This window comes from Elgaria multicarinata, chromosome 3, assembly GCF_023053635.1.
Source record: "Elgaria multicarinata webbii isolate HBS135686 ecotype San Diego chromosome 3, rElgMul1.1.pri, whole genome shotgun sequence".
NCBI classification, from domain to species: domain Eukaryota; kingdom Metazoa; phylum Chordata; class Lepidosauria; order Squamata; family Anguidae; genus Elgaria; species Elgaria multicarinata.
The window spans coordinates 66,422,841-66,436,335 of record NC_086173.1 but is presented as its reverse complement, the minus strand read 5'-3'; the positions used below and the strand labels follow the sequence as shown (position 1 = coordinate 66,436,335).

At 39.0% G+C, this 13,495-nt stretch overlaps 1 protein-coding gene across 3 annotated transcripts in view; it reads right to left on the bottom strand.

Annotated features, from left to right (window-relative positions):
* HMMR (hyaluronan mediated motility receptor) overlaps window positions 1-13,166 on the bottom strand; it is a 278,226-nt gene extending 265,060 nt beyond the window's left edge. For 2 of the 3 annotated variants that reach the window (XM_063123281.1, XM_063123282.1), the window contains exons 1-9: window positions 13,121-13,166; window positions 9,302-9,400; window positions 8,223-8,308; window positions 7,498-7,578; window positions 7,077-7,265; window positions 6,244-6,324; window positions 5,751-5,851; window positions 2,901-2,972; window positions 342-523 (exon numbers count right to left, since the gene is read on the bottom strand). In XM_063123281.1, coding sequence (XP_062979351.1) covers window positions 342-523; window positions 2,901-2,972; window positions 5,751-5,851; window positions 6,244-6,324; window positions 7,077-7,265; window positions 7,498-7,578; window positions 8,223-8,308; window positions 9,302-9,400; window positions 13,121-13,166 — 937 coding nt within the window. The remainder of the gene's footprint in view (window positions 1-341; window positions 524-2,900; window positions 2,973-5,750; window positions 5,852-6,243; window positions 6,325-7,076; window positions 7,266-7,497; window positions 7,579-8,222; window positions 8,309-9,301; window positions 9,401-13,120) is intronic. The other variant, XM_063123283.1, reaches the window with a different exon arrangement.
* Window positions 13,167-13,495: the final 329 nt, after the last annotated feature.

Genomic DNA, 13,495 nt, shown 5'->3' with positions numbered 1-13,495 from the left:
GTTGCTGAACATTAGGTCATTTTCAATTCCAAGAATCTGGACATGATAAAAAGCAGCAATTTTTAAAAGCCCTACATAGTCATTTAAAGACCAAAAAAAGTACATACATCAGCATAGCATTTTTCTTCATGTAGTGATGAGGGAGTATTTACTTGGCAGACAGTAAACACTCCCTCATGTATGCAAGGAAGCAGTATTTTATTTGTCACATGAGACAGAAGAGAATGCACCTCAGCCGAAATCAGCTACATTTTAAAGATTAATCAAAGGAAGTGAAACCAAGTGAAATCTACTTTGAAAAAGAGGCATGTTTGGCCAAAGCACACAATGCTTTCAGTCACCTTTTTGCTGTTCATACATCTTGCACTTCTCACGCAGCTCTTCAATTTGTGCTGACAGTGTTGATTCTTTCAGCTGAAGAGTACTTTGCAATGTTTCAGTTTCTTTATTCTTAGCTTCTATTTTTTCCTCTAATTGGGCAATATCCATCTTGAATTTATCTTCAACTTGTTCTGCAACATTGCTGGGGCAGGGGAGGGGGGGGCACAGACAGATACTAGCTTTGCTTCAGTAGTTTTATGATAGGTTTGCTTAGGCAAACGAAGTACATTTTATTAACTTCTATTAGCATTGCAAAGCTGCAGTAGGCCTTATTCCTGACAACTCTACTAGCAACCATCCCTTCTAAGCAATATCCTGGAAGTAGTCATCTGTGGCCATAACTGAAGAGCAGATGACAATAGCTTCCCTGTAAAACAGTCCTAACCTTTTGGCTTCCAGCTGGATCTTAAGATTATATTTGGTCTTCATTAGACCTTCAGCTAGGATATAATGCTAATTAATAGCCAGAACTCTCCAAACCAGAAATAGAATTTGCCCTAAACTCATGCAGAAGCCAAAATACTTCAAACAATGCAGGAGCTAAAATATGCTAGCTTTACCAAAAAGTTACCACTAAGTCCTTTTAGCTTTTGCCTCTATGATGTCTAGGTGGTTTTGTGGTTTGTTGTTTTTAAAAACCTGTTGCTGATTAATTTTGAGCACAAGCTATTTGTTTAGGTGGAAATGGCTAGCAAATACCCGAGCTTAACAATCCACTGTCTTCTAAATGACTTCTCAAAGAAACATGAGCTAGTAGGTTAACCAAAGATGTAGGTCCCTCGAGTAGGATTGATATTAGCAGCTTCTAGCTCATCCCAATTAGTCTTAGTTTCCACCCTTATATATGATGGAAGCATCACTCTTAGCCCATGGCTAGACCAGCCCTATATCCCAGGATCATTCCTGTGCATCCACATAAGGCACAGGGGATCCCGGGAACAGGGAAGGATGATCCCTCCCTTGTCCCGGGATATCAGCAGGCCCTTTTTCCCCGCGGTCTCGGGATGATCCCGTGTGGCTGGGTGTCGCGGGTTAACCCGGCTCTTCGTGAGTAACCGCAAGTTGCCTGGACGAGGTGTGTTTTTCAAAAACCTTTTGTTTGAGCGTTTCTGCGCTCATTTTCCTTTAAAACAAAAACAAAATGGCAGTTGCAATGTCGAGCACTGTGTGTAGACTAGGGCAACGATCTCACAATCGTGAGATCGTCGCCCTCCTACCCCCTCGTCTAGCCATGGCCTAAGGCTGAAACACTTGACTGTTGGTAGCTTTGCCCTTCTCTCAACTTTACAAGTAATACTAGGTTAAGACTGATCAGTTAGCTAACAGAGGCATTATGGTTTACACCCCTTCTGCTGCCAGTAACCAAAGCCAGTTCAAAATTGGGGCAACTGTTGGAGAAAGGGTCGATGAATAGTTCAGGGGAAATAGTGTGGGAGACAGATTTGAATGTACAAATAGGACAACAGAGCTGGGAGGGACTTTGGAAACAAAGAGCGTTGAGAAATATGTCAGTGAGAATAAAAGATAATTATTATAAAATTATATGGAGGTGGTACCTAACCCCGGTTAGATTAAACAAGATAAATAATCAGCATACAGCAAATTGATGGAGAGGATGTGGGGGAAAAGGAACGTATTTACACATGTGGTGGGAATGCAAATATGTACAAAAATTGTGGAAGATGGTGTTTCTGGAGATTGAAGAAATTGTGGGAATGAAGATAGAACAAACACCAAAAGTTGCATTACTGTCACTATTGGAAGATGTAAAATGTAAAAAAGAAATTAAGGAATTAATAACGAATTTGCTGATTGCGGCAAGATTGACTGTAGCAAGGAACTGGAAGATTCAAGGGGAATATTGTGTTGAAGAATGGTATAAAGAAGTTTGGGATTTAGCTATTAATGATAAACTGACTTGTAATATTAAATTGAGAAGAGGTATAGCTAAAACAAATGATTTTGAAGGAATTTGGAAACAGTTCCTAATATTTGTGTTTTTTAAGGGAAGTGGGAAGCCACCAGCTGAAGAAAGTATGAGATTTTGGAATCAGGAATGAGATCCCGAGGTGGGGGGAGCACTTATATGTTATGTTTGATTATGTTATATAGATATTATATCATTGTTATTCAACATTTATTCAACATTTATGTAGTATGTTGTTTCTTTAACTGTATTGGTGTATGTTTAAGTATTGTAGAAAAATAATAATAATAATAAAAAAAATTGGGGCAGAGGCACTATTTCACACCCTGCCCCAGGTCCCATAGGCAGCAGAGTTTAGGTAGAAATCCACTCTTGCCTCAGACACCCACCTGGAAAATCAGCAACACAACCTGTCACATACAAAATTGTAGCTTGAGGAAATTATGGCTTTGGAGCCTAGTAGCTTTACTCTTTATTAACTAAGCAAGTGGAGATGTATGCATAATTAAATATATTTAAGCCCCAATGTTTTTACTAGACAGTGGTTTCTCTCAATGCTACCTAATTAGGGTTTTATGCATACTTGACTTACCCAAGTTCTGCAATATATTCCAAGAGTTTCTCCGAGTCACATTTCTCTTCATCCTGCCTCTCGGCAGCTGTTCTAAAATAAAGTTTAAGATTGCATAGCATTAGTCTTTGGAAACTAGGTCAGAAAATATTTCCACGTATTAGACTGGCCGAAAGCAAGATTTGATTCAGCTATCTAGCGGCCTGCAATATGTAATACATCTTCAACCAGAAAATACACATAATCAAGCTTACATTTAAGAAATGAATCTGTCATGAATACTATTGAGCAGGGACATAACGTTTCTTCTCTAGCATAGAAAGAAAACCAGTTTGCTAGTTTTTACAAGCACATATCACCTTGCCTTAGCAGAGTGTTAAAAAGCTTGAGTAGCTACAGGCCTTGTACCTTAAGTTTTATCTCCCCCACCTGGACAAGAAGTTTCCAACTTGCTTAGTATACTCTGTTTAACCAAGATATAGAGACACGAGCAAATATTTCCATTTGTCCTCAAAATCCCATTTTTTCTATCTTATTCATGATAAACTGATGGATGCCACTTCCCTAAAATGTTTATTACTAAGAGTTAGTGTGTGTGTGTGTGTGTGTGTGTGTGTGTGTGTGTGTGTGTGTGTGTATCTATCTATCTATAGTATTATAACATACAAATGCATCTTGGTAAATTTTGTAAGTCCAGTAACATGTTACAAGATTGGCAAATATTCTAATATATACAGTTGGTAAGTGACTAGCACAATTTTTAAAAAATGAACACGGCTATCTATCTCAAAACTGTAGCCCACATATTCAAATTTTTAATTATGTTTCACTAATACTCTTAGATGCATTATTGCTACCTCTTCATTATTATATTACACACACATAGTGAGTATCTGACAATTATACAAAGCCATAGCAAAGAATAAAGCCTAGACCCTCCTTGAAGTTCAACAGCCTGATATTGCTTTTGTTATTGACATGGCAAGCGAAAAGGGCCACTCTGGCAGACAACTGGCACATCACATTCAAAGAAGAAGCAGTAGGTTCCATCCTTAGTTACTAAGTTAAGCCCCAAGTGCTATTACTCTAGACTGCTTCCCACTAGAGATGTAAAATTTCTGGAAATTTTGAAGCCAGGGAAAAAAACATTTTTTCTGGAGGGAAATGGAAATTTTCAGAATAACTGAAAAAAGCAGTATCACTACTTTTTACAGATTGAAAGTCACTTTGTTACTTTAGGAACATAAAATGTAATTATGTAGATTTGGCTTGGCATAAAATTATTATATTTGGTATATTAAACATACAGTTTATTCAAACAATTACAAATTGAATTTACTTTTTAAATTTTTTACTTTTTTGTAACAAATGTAGCTATAAGCTCCTTAACTGTAAGGAACCTCTTTGGTTTTGCCAGTTTATGAGGAGCAGGCAAACAACAATTTAAAAAACAACGACCGAAGAAACCATCAACATTAACAAAAAAATTTTTTTACATCTTCACTAGTCCTTCACAGTATCAAGCAGACATAAAGCACCCATTCCCATAAAAAGAACTGAGAAAAAGGGGGTCCAAGGTTCAATGAATATGCATGCAATTTAATCAGACTCATTTTCTGACCTATAGCTATCACTTTTAGTTTCAGTCTCTGCTTCAATGGCAGTAGAGGCAGAAATGCATCTTGCTCTTGCATTTGAGAGTTGTAGTCCCAGTTTGCAACCTAGGACTTGCTTGTCATGGAGCACAGAAATCGTAATAATCTCATGCTGTACATAGTTTTTAGAAATAATTTGGAGAAGTAAATATATAAACACCTTGTCTTAAACATTTTATTCATCATGCTAAAACAAAACATTCCATAATCCATTTTTCTTCATTTTTTTTCCAATTTTTCAGGAAACCCCCCAAATTTTTCCCAGGCCTTCACATCTCTACTTCCCACTAGCCTGATCAGTACACAGAGATGTTAAAGGTAGCCGTCACTTTGCAACTCTTCTCTTAGCAGTGGCTTTAGCTCACCTTAAAGATATGAGGAGCTGCAGGAAAAAGGACACCAAGTGTCCTTTTCTCCCCACAAATAAAGTAAAGATTTGAACACATCGAGTCTTGTAAATTTTGAACAGAAACCCATTTTAGCAAACTGGGAGGATAGCCTGCAAGACTCAAAATGAACTATTCACTAAGTTATCATATATGTAAATACGTTTAATACCCAGCTTCTAATCATAATTAAGCATTCTTCAGTAAGGAATTTGTTTCTCTTCTTGTCATTTAAGATGTCCACCTAATACATGCTAATCAAAAAAACATGGAGATATCTGAAAGATTTAAGTTGTTCTGAGAGATTCTATTAGAACATATTGCTAACTAAGAAGTGGTAGTAACAAGCTGAGTGGACTACCTGAAAAATAGATATTTTAATTCTTTTGAATTTTATTTGATCACCCCAGTGCTCTCCAGATGTTTTGGGCTACAACTCCCACAATCCCTGACTATTGGTCATGCTAGTTGGGGCTAAAACACCTGGAGAGCATCAGATTGTGTACACCTCAACTAGGAGATCTACTGGCTAAAGTTCTCAACTTGGACCCACAAATGTAAGGTCATGTAGTTTGATTGCATTTGTTACTGCCCTTCTCCTAGACAAACCAAGCCTGAAGCATTCATTGTGTCAAATAATCTTTCAGTTTTAAGAAGGTAATTAAGAAGGTAACATGCAGCTGTTCCAGAACATACAGGCAGTTTGCTACATAGCAAAAGGCTACACATTCTCTTACCTTCCAAGAGGAAGGTACAAGCTGTTACCCAAAACATTACAGTAAAGTTAGTAAGAAAGCTTAACACTTGAAACAATTTATGCATTGGCTTACGGTTGTTCTTCCAGCTGTGTTGCTTTTTCATTTGAATGATCCAAGGTTCTTTGGTCTGTATTCAATTTAGTGTCCATGTTTTCCTGCTTGACAAATGCAGTCTAAAAACCCAGAGAGGCATTACATATGAGGTGAGCACATTTTATTTAAAACATTTGGATCCTATCCTTCAATCTGTTAGGATTTCAGGTTGGTGTATATTCAGATTCTAAATTTATATTAAAATATAAAACATGACCAGATCATTGCAAACTTATGCAAACTTTGTTTAGCCAGGTAGAAGGCTAGCAACAAGACAACATAACTGAAGAGCATGAACTCATGCACAGTCAGTTAAATTTTTATTTCAGCAGTTAAAAACCCTGCATTACTGATGGGTTTGTAAGGAAAAAACTGTGGTTCTAGCATGTCAACTCACACCACCTGCCAAGTTGCAAATGTACGCTTGTAACAGAGACCTATTGGCATCACAACATTTGCACGCTTAACTCACCTTCTTTGTATTCATCCGATTTCTGAGCCTCATTAACTCTGTATATAAACGGCTCATTTTCTGTGTTCCATCTTCAAAATACTTATTAAAACAGGGGAGGGAGAAGAGAGGCAAAGAGTTTTATATCAATTTGTATCTGGCAAAGTCATCTTCAGAAGCCACTTAGGGAGCATACAATGAAGGACAAGCTAGCCAAAGGCAACTTCTTAGTTTCAATGGGAGAACGACAGTGTAATCCTTTGTACATCTACTTAGAAGTTAAGTCCCACCATGTTCAAGGAGACTTATTCCCAAGTAATGCGTGTGGGATTGAATCCTTAAGCATGTGCTTAACTCTCTCCAGCGAAAATCAACGGGGCTTAGAAGTGCTCATAATATCTAACAGCTTCTATGCATATCTGTCTGTCCGACATTAAGAGGATGGTACCTGAAGTTGTGCACCTTTAAGCTCAGTTTTAAATGAAAGCATGCACCGTTTGTCACTGTAGGAAGTCGAGGTAAATAGATAGTTAAGCCACATACACCCCAGTCGTTAAAAGTTTACTTTGACAAAATAAAGACATTGTCGTAACCTTTCACTCAACGTATGGTAGTTTCACCAAGAAAATCAGAGAAGGGGTACACTCTACCCTTATCTATAAAGTAAAAAAGATGTTATCAGACTTCTTAAAAGGACTAGTATTTACCTATCTGTGCAGCGCTTGCCTTGATCTACAAGCTCTATAACCCTCTGGGCACAAAGCTTTGCTGCCAAAATGGAAGTCAAGTAGTCTTGCTGCCTTGAAAGACAGCTAAATGAAAGCAATAGTATAAACAACCTTAACTGCATGTACCTTTGTTTTGAGAATTTCATTGCTCCTGCTCAGCTCCAGAAGCTGCTTTTCCAGAGAAGCAACGTTTGTCAAAAGAGAGGTTTTCTCCCTAATGACAGCACACAGTTTGGATTCAGACTTGGCCAGATCTTCCTCTAGACCTTGCAGTTTTTTATCCTGCTGGCCTCTTTCTGCAATTAGCACCCGAATCTACAAAAATGTACATGAAATTATTAACTGAAATAGCTACAGAGGGCAAATCCCCCAAATCATTCCATTATGAGCTAAGTGTGCATGGCATCCCACTGTAAACAAAATAGTTGAATTAACTGTCCACCTCTGTTGTTACAATCTGATCACAGGATCATTTTGTGGTTTATTATAAGAATTAAATATTTAGAGTTCACTAACCACTTTTAAAAAAAGACTGTGGTGTTCTTACCTCTTTTTCCAACTCCTTTTGTTTCCTCAAGCCTTTCATGACAGTCAAATCTTTTTCAGACTTCAATCCCAAACTGTTTGGCTTCAAATTCAAGAGGCACAGGAACAAGATTAAGACATTTGAAGTTCACTCCATAAGATTAACAAAAACTACAAACTGAAGTTTGTTTTAAGGCACATTATGAGAGCAGATTTTTAAAGCATAAACTCAAGTTCTTCTGACAGGAGCCTCATAAACACCCACAGCTGAAAATAGTCTTCCAAATTTATGTTCATGGGGATCTAACTCTCACCTCAGTGTCAGCTTTGTCAAGAATCCATTGAAGAATAATTCTGCAAGGTTTAAGTAGGCCATTCACTCAGTTCAGATTAAATGTGGGGGGAGGAGAGTCTCACCCACATTACCATCACTAAGGCTGCAATCCTGTATCCACTTTCCTGGGAGTACATCCTACTGAACTCAATGAAATTGACTTCTGAGTAGGCATGCATAGGATTGCACGTTAGTTATGTATTACTCTGCAAAAAATTGTCTTCCCGGGTTTATCTAGTAGCAGATGGCAAATATTTAGGTGCTATTATCTTTTACCATGTCACAAATTCCTCTTTAAACAGAAATCTCTGCCTGTTTACCAGTTTAATAGTCACATAACAGAACTACATTTTAAAATGAAATCAAAGAAAAATGTCAATAGAGACAGTGAATAGCTATAATATTAAACCTACTCTTGATCCAAGAGATTGGAGTTTTCGTCTAGTTGCTGGGGAAGGTGGCTTCATGCTGCTCGGATTCTGTTGAGTTCCTACATCCTCTATGAAGGAAACAAAGTAAGAGATTTAGTAATCAGTCGTCAAGGAAATTGCATTTTCAAATTCTTCACTCAGCATCCATAGACAGGAAATATAGGCATACTTTGTGGAGTAAGCACCTTCATGTTTGTGGACAAAATGAAGTAGAGAACTTGGTACATTGTCTGTTTGTCTTTTGGCATATAATGTGTTAAATACAGGATGTATTTATTATATTACAACTAGATTAGCAGACATTTCAGAAGCGTGTTATATTGTCAGCATACATAAGGCAGCATACATAAAACAGCTTTTCATTAAATCTAATGAGAAACGTAGAATTAAGGAAATAAGGGAAATGGATCTCCCAGACTAAAGAACAGCACTGTATATAATTCTTGTCCTTTTAAATGCATTGTACTTCTATATTTAACCTATACCCAGAGGAGACATACATACTCTGGACATGCACACATCACAAAAAACATTTTGACAGACTGATCTTAGTAAGTCACGATTTATAGTTGCAAAAGAATCAGAGTTCTAGCAGAAATTTAGAGTTAGAAGCTTCAGATAGATGAGGTGATTCTTAAAATGTGATTAAAATCCAGCTTGTGCATAGACAAGCAATTAAATTGGGAGCTGCAGTGTCAATCCTGGAAGTCACAGTAAATAGGACAACACAAATGTTGAGGGTTTGCTATTAACCACAGCTGTTTTGTTTGCTCAATCCAATGTGTTTACTTTGAAGAAAGCCAAGGGTTTAACAGGGCTTGGCCTGATGCATAGGCTTGTAGCCCAAGTCAGGAAGAATGGTCATGATGAATACGGAGTATATTTTCATCCAAACATCACACATGGTCAAGAACACAATGAAAGCCGAGAAGAGAAGCTCTCCATGCATGAAGTTAAAGTACAGATCAGAAATGAGTTAGCATGAAGGATGCAACACTGCAAGCAAGAAGCTGCCAATTTAGCTCTTCCATGCAACAGCCATTCATGATTTGATTACTTACCTGTCTCCATTCTGAACCGGTGGGACTTGTCAAAAGACACAGGTCCTTTTGAGGAATCTGAAGTTTGGATATCATAAGAGCCTGGCGGTGGAGCACAAGCTGAAAGAAGTGGGTCGGGGCGAACAATAATCAAAGTCAGTGCCCTAATTACAAGAACTTTTTTGAAAAAACCATTTTTAAAAAAGGTAACTATTACAGCAAAGGCTTAAGAAATCCTTATATACTGTACAGTCTTTACATTGTGTGCTAGTTCTTTTATTTCAGATTTCATGGTTCCATTGAGTGAAAAAATTCAGAGATTTTCAGGAGTAAAACTGAAATAGCCACATCTTGGCATAAGAAGGTGGAAATCACCTGATTCAAAGGATGCTGCAATGTATTTATCCAGCCAGTACTAACTAAAAGAAAAAAAGAGTGAAATTCCAATTTTTAGTGATTCAGCAGGGCCAATTTAGGAAAAAAATACTAGTAGATAAGAAGTAACTATTTGAAACACCTTGACATTTCAGCAGTGTCCTTGTACTTTAAGAATTGTTTAGAGACAAGACAGTATTAAAATGTGACTTGCATGAAGGGGAGTGGGGGAAATTGAGAGGATGCCAAATTACACAGGAAACTGGTTTGGCATGCTGAAGTTCAGCTTGGTTTCAACAATGTAGTTCAATATAATATGAGGAACAAGTGAGGGTTAGTGAAACATTATCTTGTGTCACCTTAAAAATACAAATATTTTGTGGCATGATCTTTTGCAGAGCATCAGATACAAGAACTAGTTAGTGTAATATAATAGTGTATGTGTATATCCTAAGTATAGAAAAAGACGCAAACGCAGATCAGAGCTAAAAACGACAACACAAGAGATAGCAATAGGTGTGTCTTATAACTATGCAGAAGACAAATGAATTCAGGGAGGTTTTGGTGGATTGCCAAGTACTCCTGTAGAAGAGTGATTCTTCTCAGTCTTGTTGATCAAAACCTTAGTTAATAATGGCTAGACTAGTCTGAAGAGATAGAGGAATCCTATGTGTGATATTTAAATAAAAGGTAATATAAGAGCCCCGTCATCAATCACTAATAGATGGTGAACAAGATAGGTGAAATAGTTTATTTCTCTAGTTAGGCTCAACAAGGTAGTTTCAGCACCATTTTTGAAGGATATAAATATACTAGAGAAGGTACCAAATATAGCACCAGAGATAAAAGGTTCAGAATGAATTACTTGTAGGAAGGAAGCTTGTTCAGAAAGATTGTTGAAAGCTTGACAGTTGCAAGTCTGCATTTGAAGAATGTTCAGAAACTGAAGTTGGTTTAGACTGTTGACTGGTTTTCATTTATTAAAATAATTTATGGGTAATAAGTTACACATCACACATACTCAGCCCTCTGTGCCTCTTTCCCCTCCAAGTCTCCCAACTGCATCCCGTGGTTCTTTTTACACATAAACACCTTGCCCCCTGACTAGGGAAGGACTCCAGATGAGTCTTTACGGCCATGTTTGCTCCCATTTGAGACACATGTCCTGAATATTAGAGCTATCAGCACTGTATGAAACTATCAATGGAACTGCCTCATGGCAACCTACCCTGGCAGATATATTCACAAAAAACTGACAGGTATCCAACAATGTGAAGAGACATAACTGAACAGATCCACAGGAATGCAAGGACCAGTTTAGATATTAAGGGCCTTAAATATACAAAGCCTCCTTAACTAGAGTCGAACTATGGGTCCATCTAACCCAATAATGTTTTCTCTGCTTGGCAGTACTGCTTCAGTGATTCTGGCAAAGGTCTTTCTTAGTCTTGCTACCAAAGATCCTAGAGCTGATCCTAGGATCTTCTACATGCAACAGATGTGCTGTTTTACTGAGCAATGGCCTTCCCAGACAATCATTTCACAGTACAAGAAAGATCTAAATATCTTCCTTCAAGGTAGCATAAGAACATAAGAGGAGTCATGCTGGAGTGCTTTTTTGTTCTGGAATAACACTTTTCCCCAGACTTCAGAAGCAGTTTTCCACAGGGATGCAAGTTATTTCACCTAGCAGTGGTGCAGCTACCTGGAATGCAGTTGTGCAACTACCATCACATCTATTGGTCAGGACTCATGATATCGTTGAAAAGAAACAAGAAGATGCTTTATATGAGGTCACACTATTTGCTCAGCTAGCCCAGTACTGTCCATGCAAAGTGGAAATGCCTCTCCAATGTTTAAGACAGAGGACTTTCAAATCACTTGCCACTTTTTTCTTTTAATGGAAAATGCCCTGTGTTGAGCTTGGACAACTAATGCAAAGTGTGTGCTCTACCACTGAGCTACTGCCCTTCCCAAGAATGCACCCATGTCCATACCATGTTACCCTAACACAACTGCATATTCTATTTAGGGGACACTCATAGAATAGTAGAGTTGGAAGGGGCCTATAAGGCCATCGAGTTCAACCCCCGCTCAGTGCAGGAATCCACCCTAACGCATACCCGACAGATGGTTGTCCAGCTGCCTCTTGAATGCCTCTAGTATGGGAGAGCCCACAACCTCCCTAGGTAACTGGTTTCATTGCCGTACTGCTCTAACAGTCAGGAAGTTTTTCCTGATATCCAGCCAGAATTTGGCTTCCTGTAACTTGAGCCCATTATTCTGTGTCCTGTACTCTGGGATGATGGAGAAGAGATCCTGGCCCTCCTCTGTGTGACAACACTTTAAGTATTTGAAGAGTGCTATCATGTCTCCCCTCAATCTCCTCTTCTCCAGGGTAAACACGCCCAGTTGTTTCAGTCTCTCTTCATAGGGCTTTGTTTCCAGACCCCTGATCATCCTAGTTGCCCTCCTCTGAACACGCTTTGGGGGGAGCTGAAATGGTCTAGTTCTGAAGCAACCACCACAGCCCTTTTTGCAGGCCTTTATGGACCTTAGCTCCCTTCCAGCAAAGCAATTGTGATAGATTATTTGTTTAAGAGCCTAAATGCAAGGCTAGCTGGGGGATACAGGGAACTCTTATCCATGTTTAGGCAGGACTTTTTTCCTGCCTAAACATGCATAGGATTGGGCCTAAGAGAAACAGCACCACAGTATCACTGTTAGCGGGCTGGAAAAGGAGAGGGGGGAAGGGAGAGAAATCACTCCCAAAGCCTCTCTGGAGTGGGACTGAATATTATTATTAGATACCACTGTTACAAAGACATATTAGACTTGCACAGAAGAACAATCACTCAAGTGACCCTGAGGTCAAGGAACAACAGCTACTCAACAGTATTGGGCACAAGGTGGGATACAAATAAATATAATAACAATAATAATGACACTCATACCGTTTTCCCATTAACCAGGCGGAGGCTACACTCAGGGAACCTTTACCTTAGCAGGGTTGGACAACTTTTCTTTTTCCTAAAGCTTTTAAAACTTGATGTTGCTCAGACTTTAGACTGTTATACTGTTAGTTTTACCCTACCCTGTGCCTGTTTACCCTACCCAGTGCCTGTTTCCATTCTCTTCCCCTCCTTATTGCTTTACTATGATTTTATTAGATTGTAAGCCTATGCGGCAGGGTCTTGCGATTTACTGTTTTACTCTGTACAGCACCATGTGCATTGATGGTGCTATATAAAATAATAATAATAATAATAATAATAATAATAATAATAATAATAATAATAATAATAATAATAACTTATGGCCTGTCCAAATGTGTTGCCTTACACCTCCCCTCAGCTTTAGCCCACGGCGAGGGATGACGGGAATTGCAAGCCAACCCCGGGCTTGGAGGAACGAAAGAGAGAAGCGTGCGAAGAGACATGGACCGCGCGCCCTTTCCCGACTTACTTGGTGCCTCGTTGAACCGCTTGAGCGGAGCCTTCGGGAACGACATGACCCGCCGCCCAGCACCGCCACCCTCGGAATGGGCCGCACAAATTCAAAAATCCTCACCGGCGCCGCCCTCTTTAATACACGTCCGCGTCAACCAATCAGAGGGCTCAGCCACGGACAAACTCGACCAATCAGAAGTTCACGTTTGAACAAGCCAGCCGGGCAAATCAGAGCAGGTGAGAGGGCGGAAGACGGTGAATGAATGTACGTATTCAGCATTGACGGAAGTTGTTCGGCGCTCTGCCTGCAGCAGTTTGAAGCGAACATCATATGCCATCTTGAGGATTTGAGCAAAAGAATGGATATTTTGCGCAGAGCAAATACTAGCTA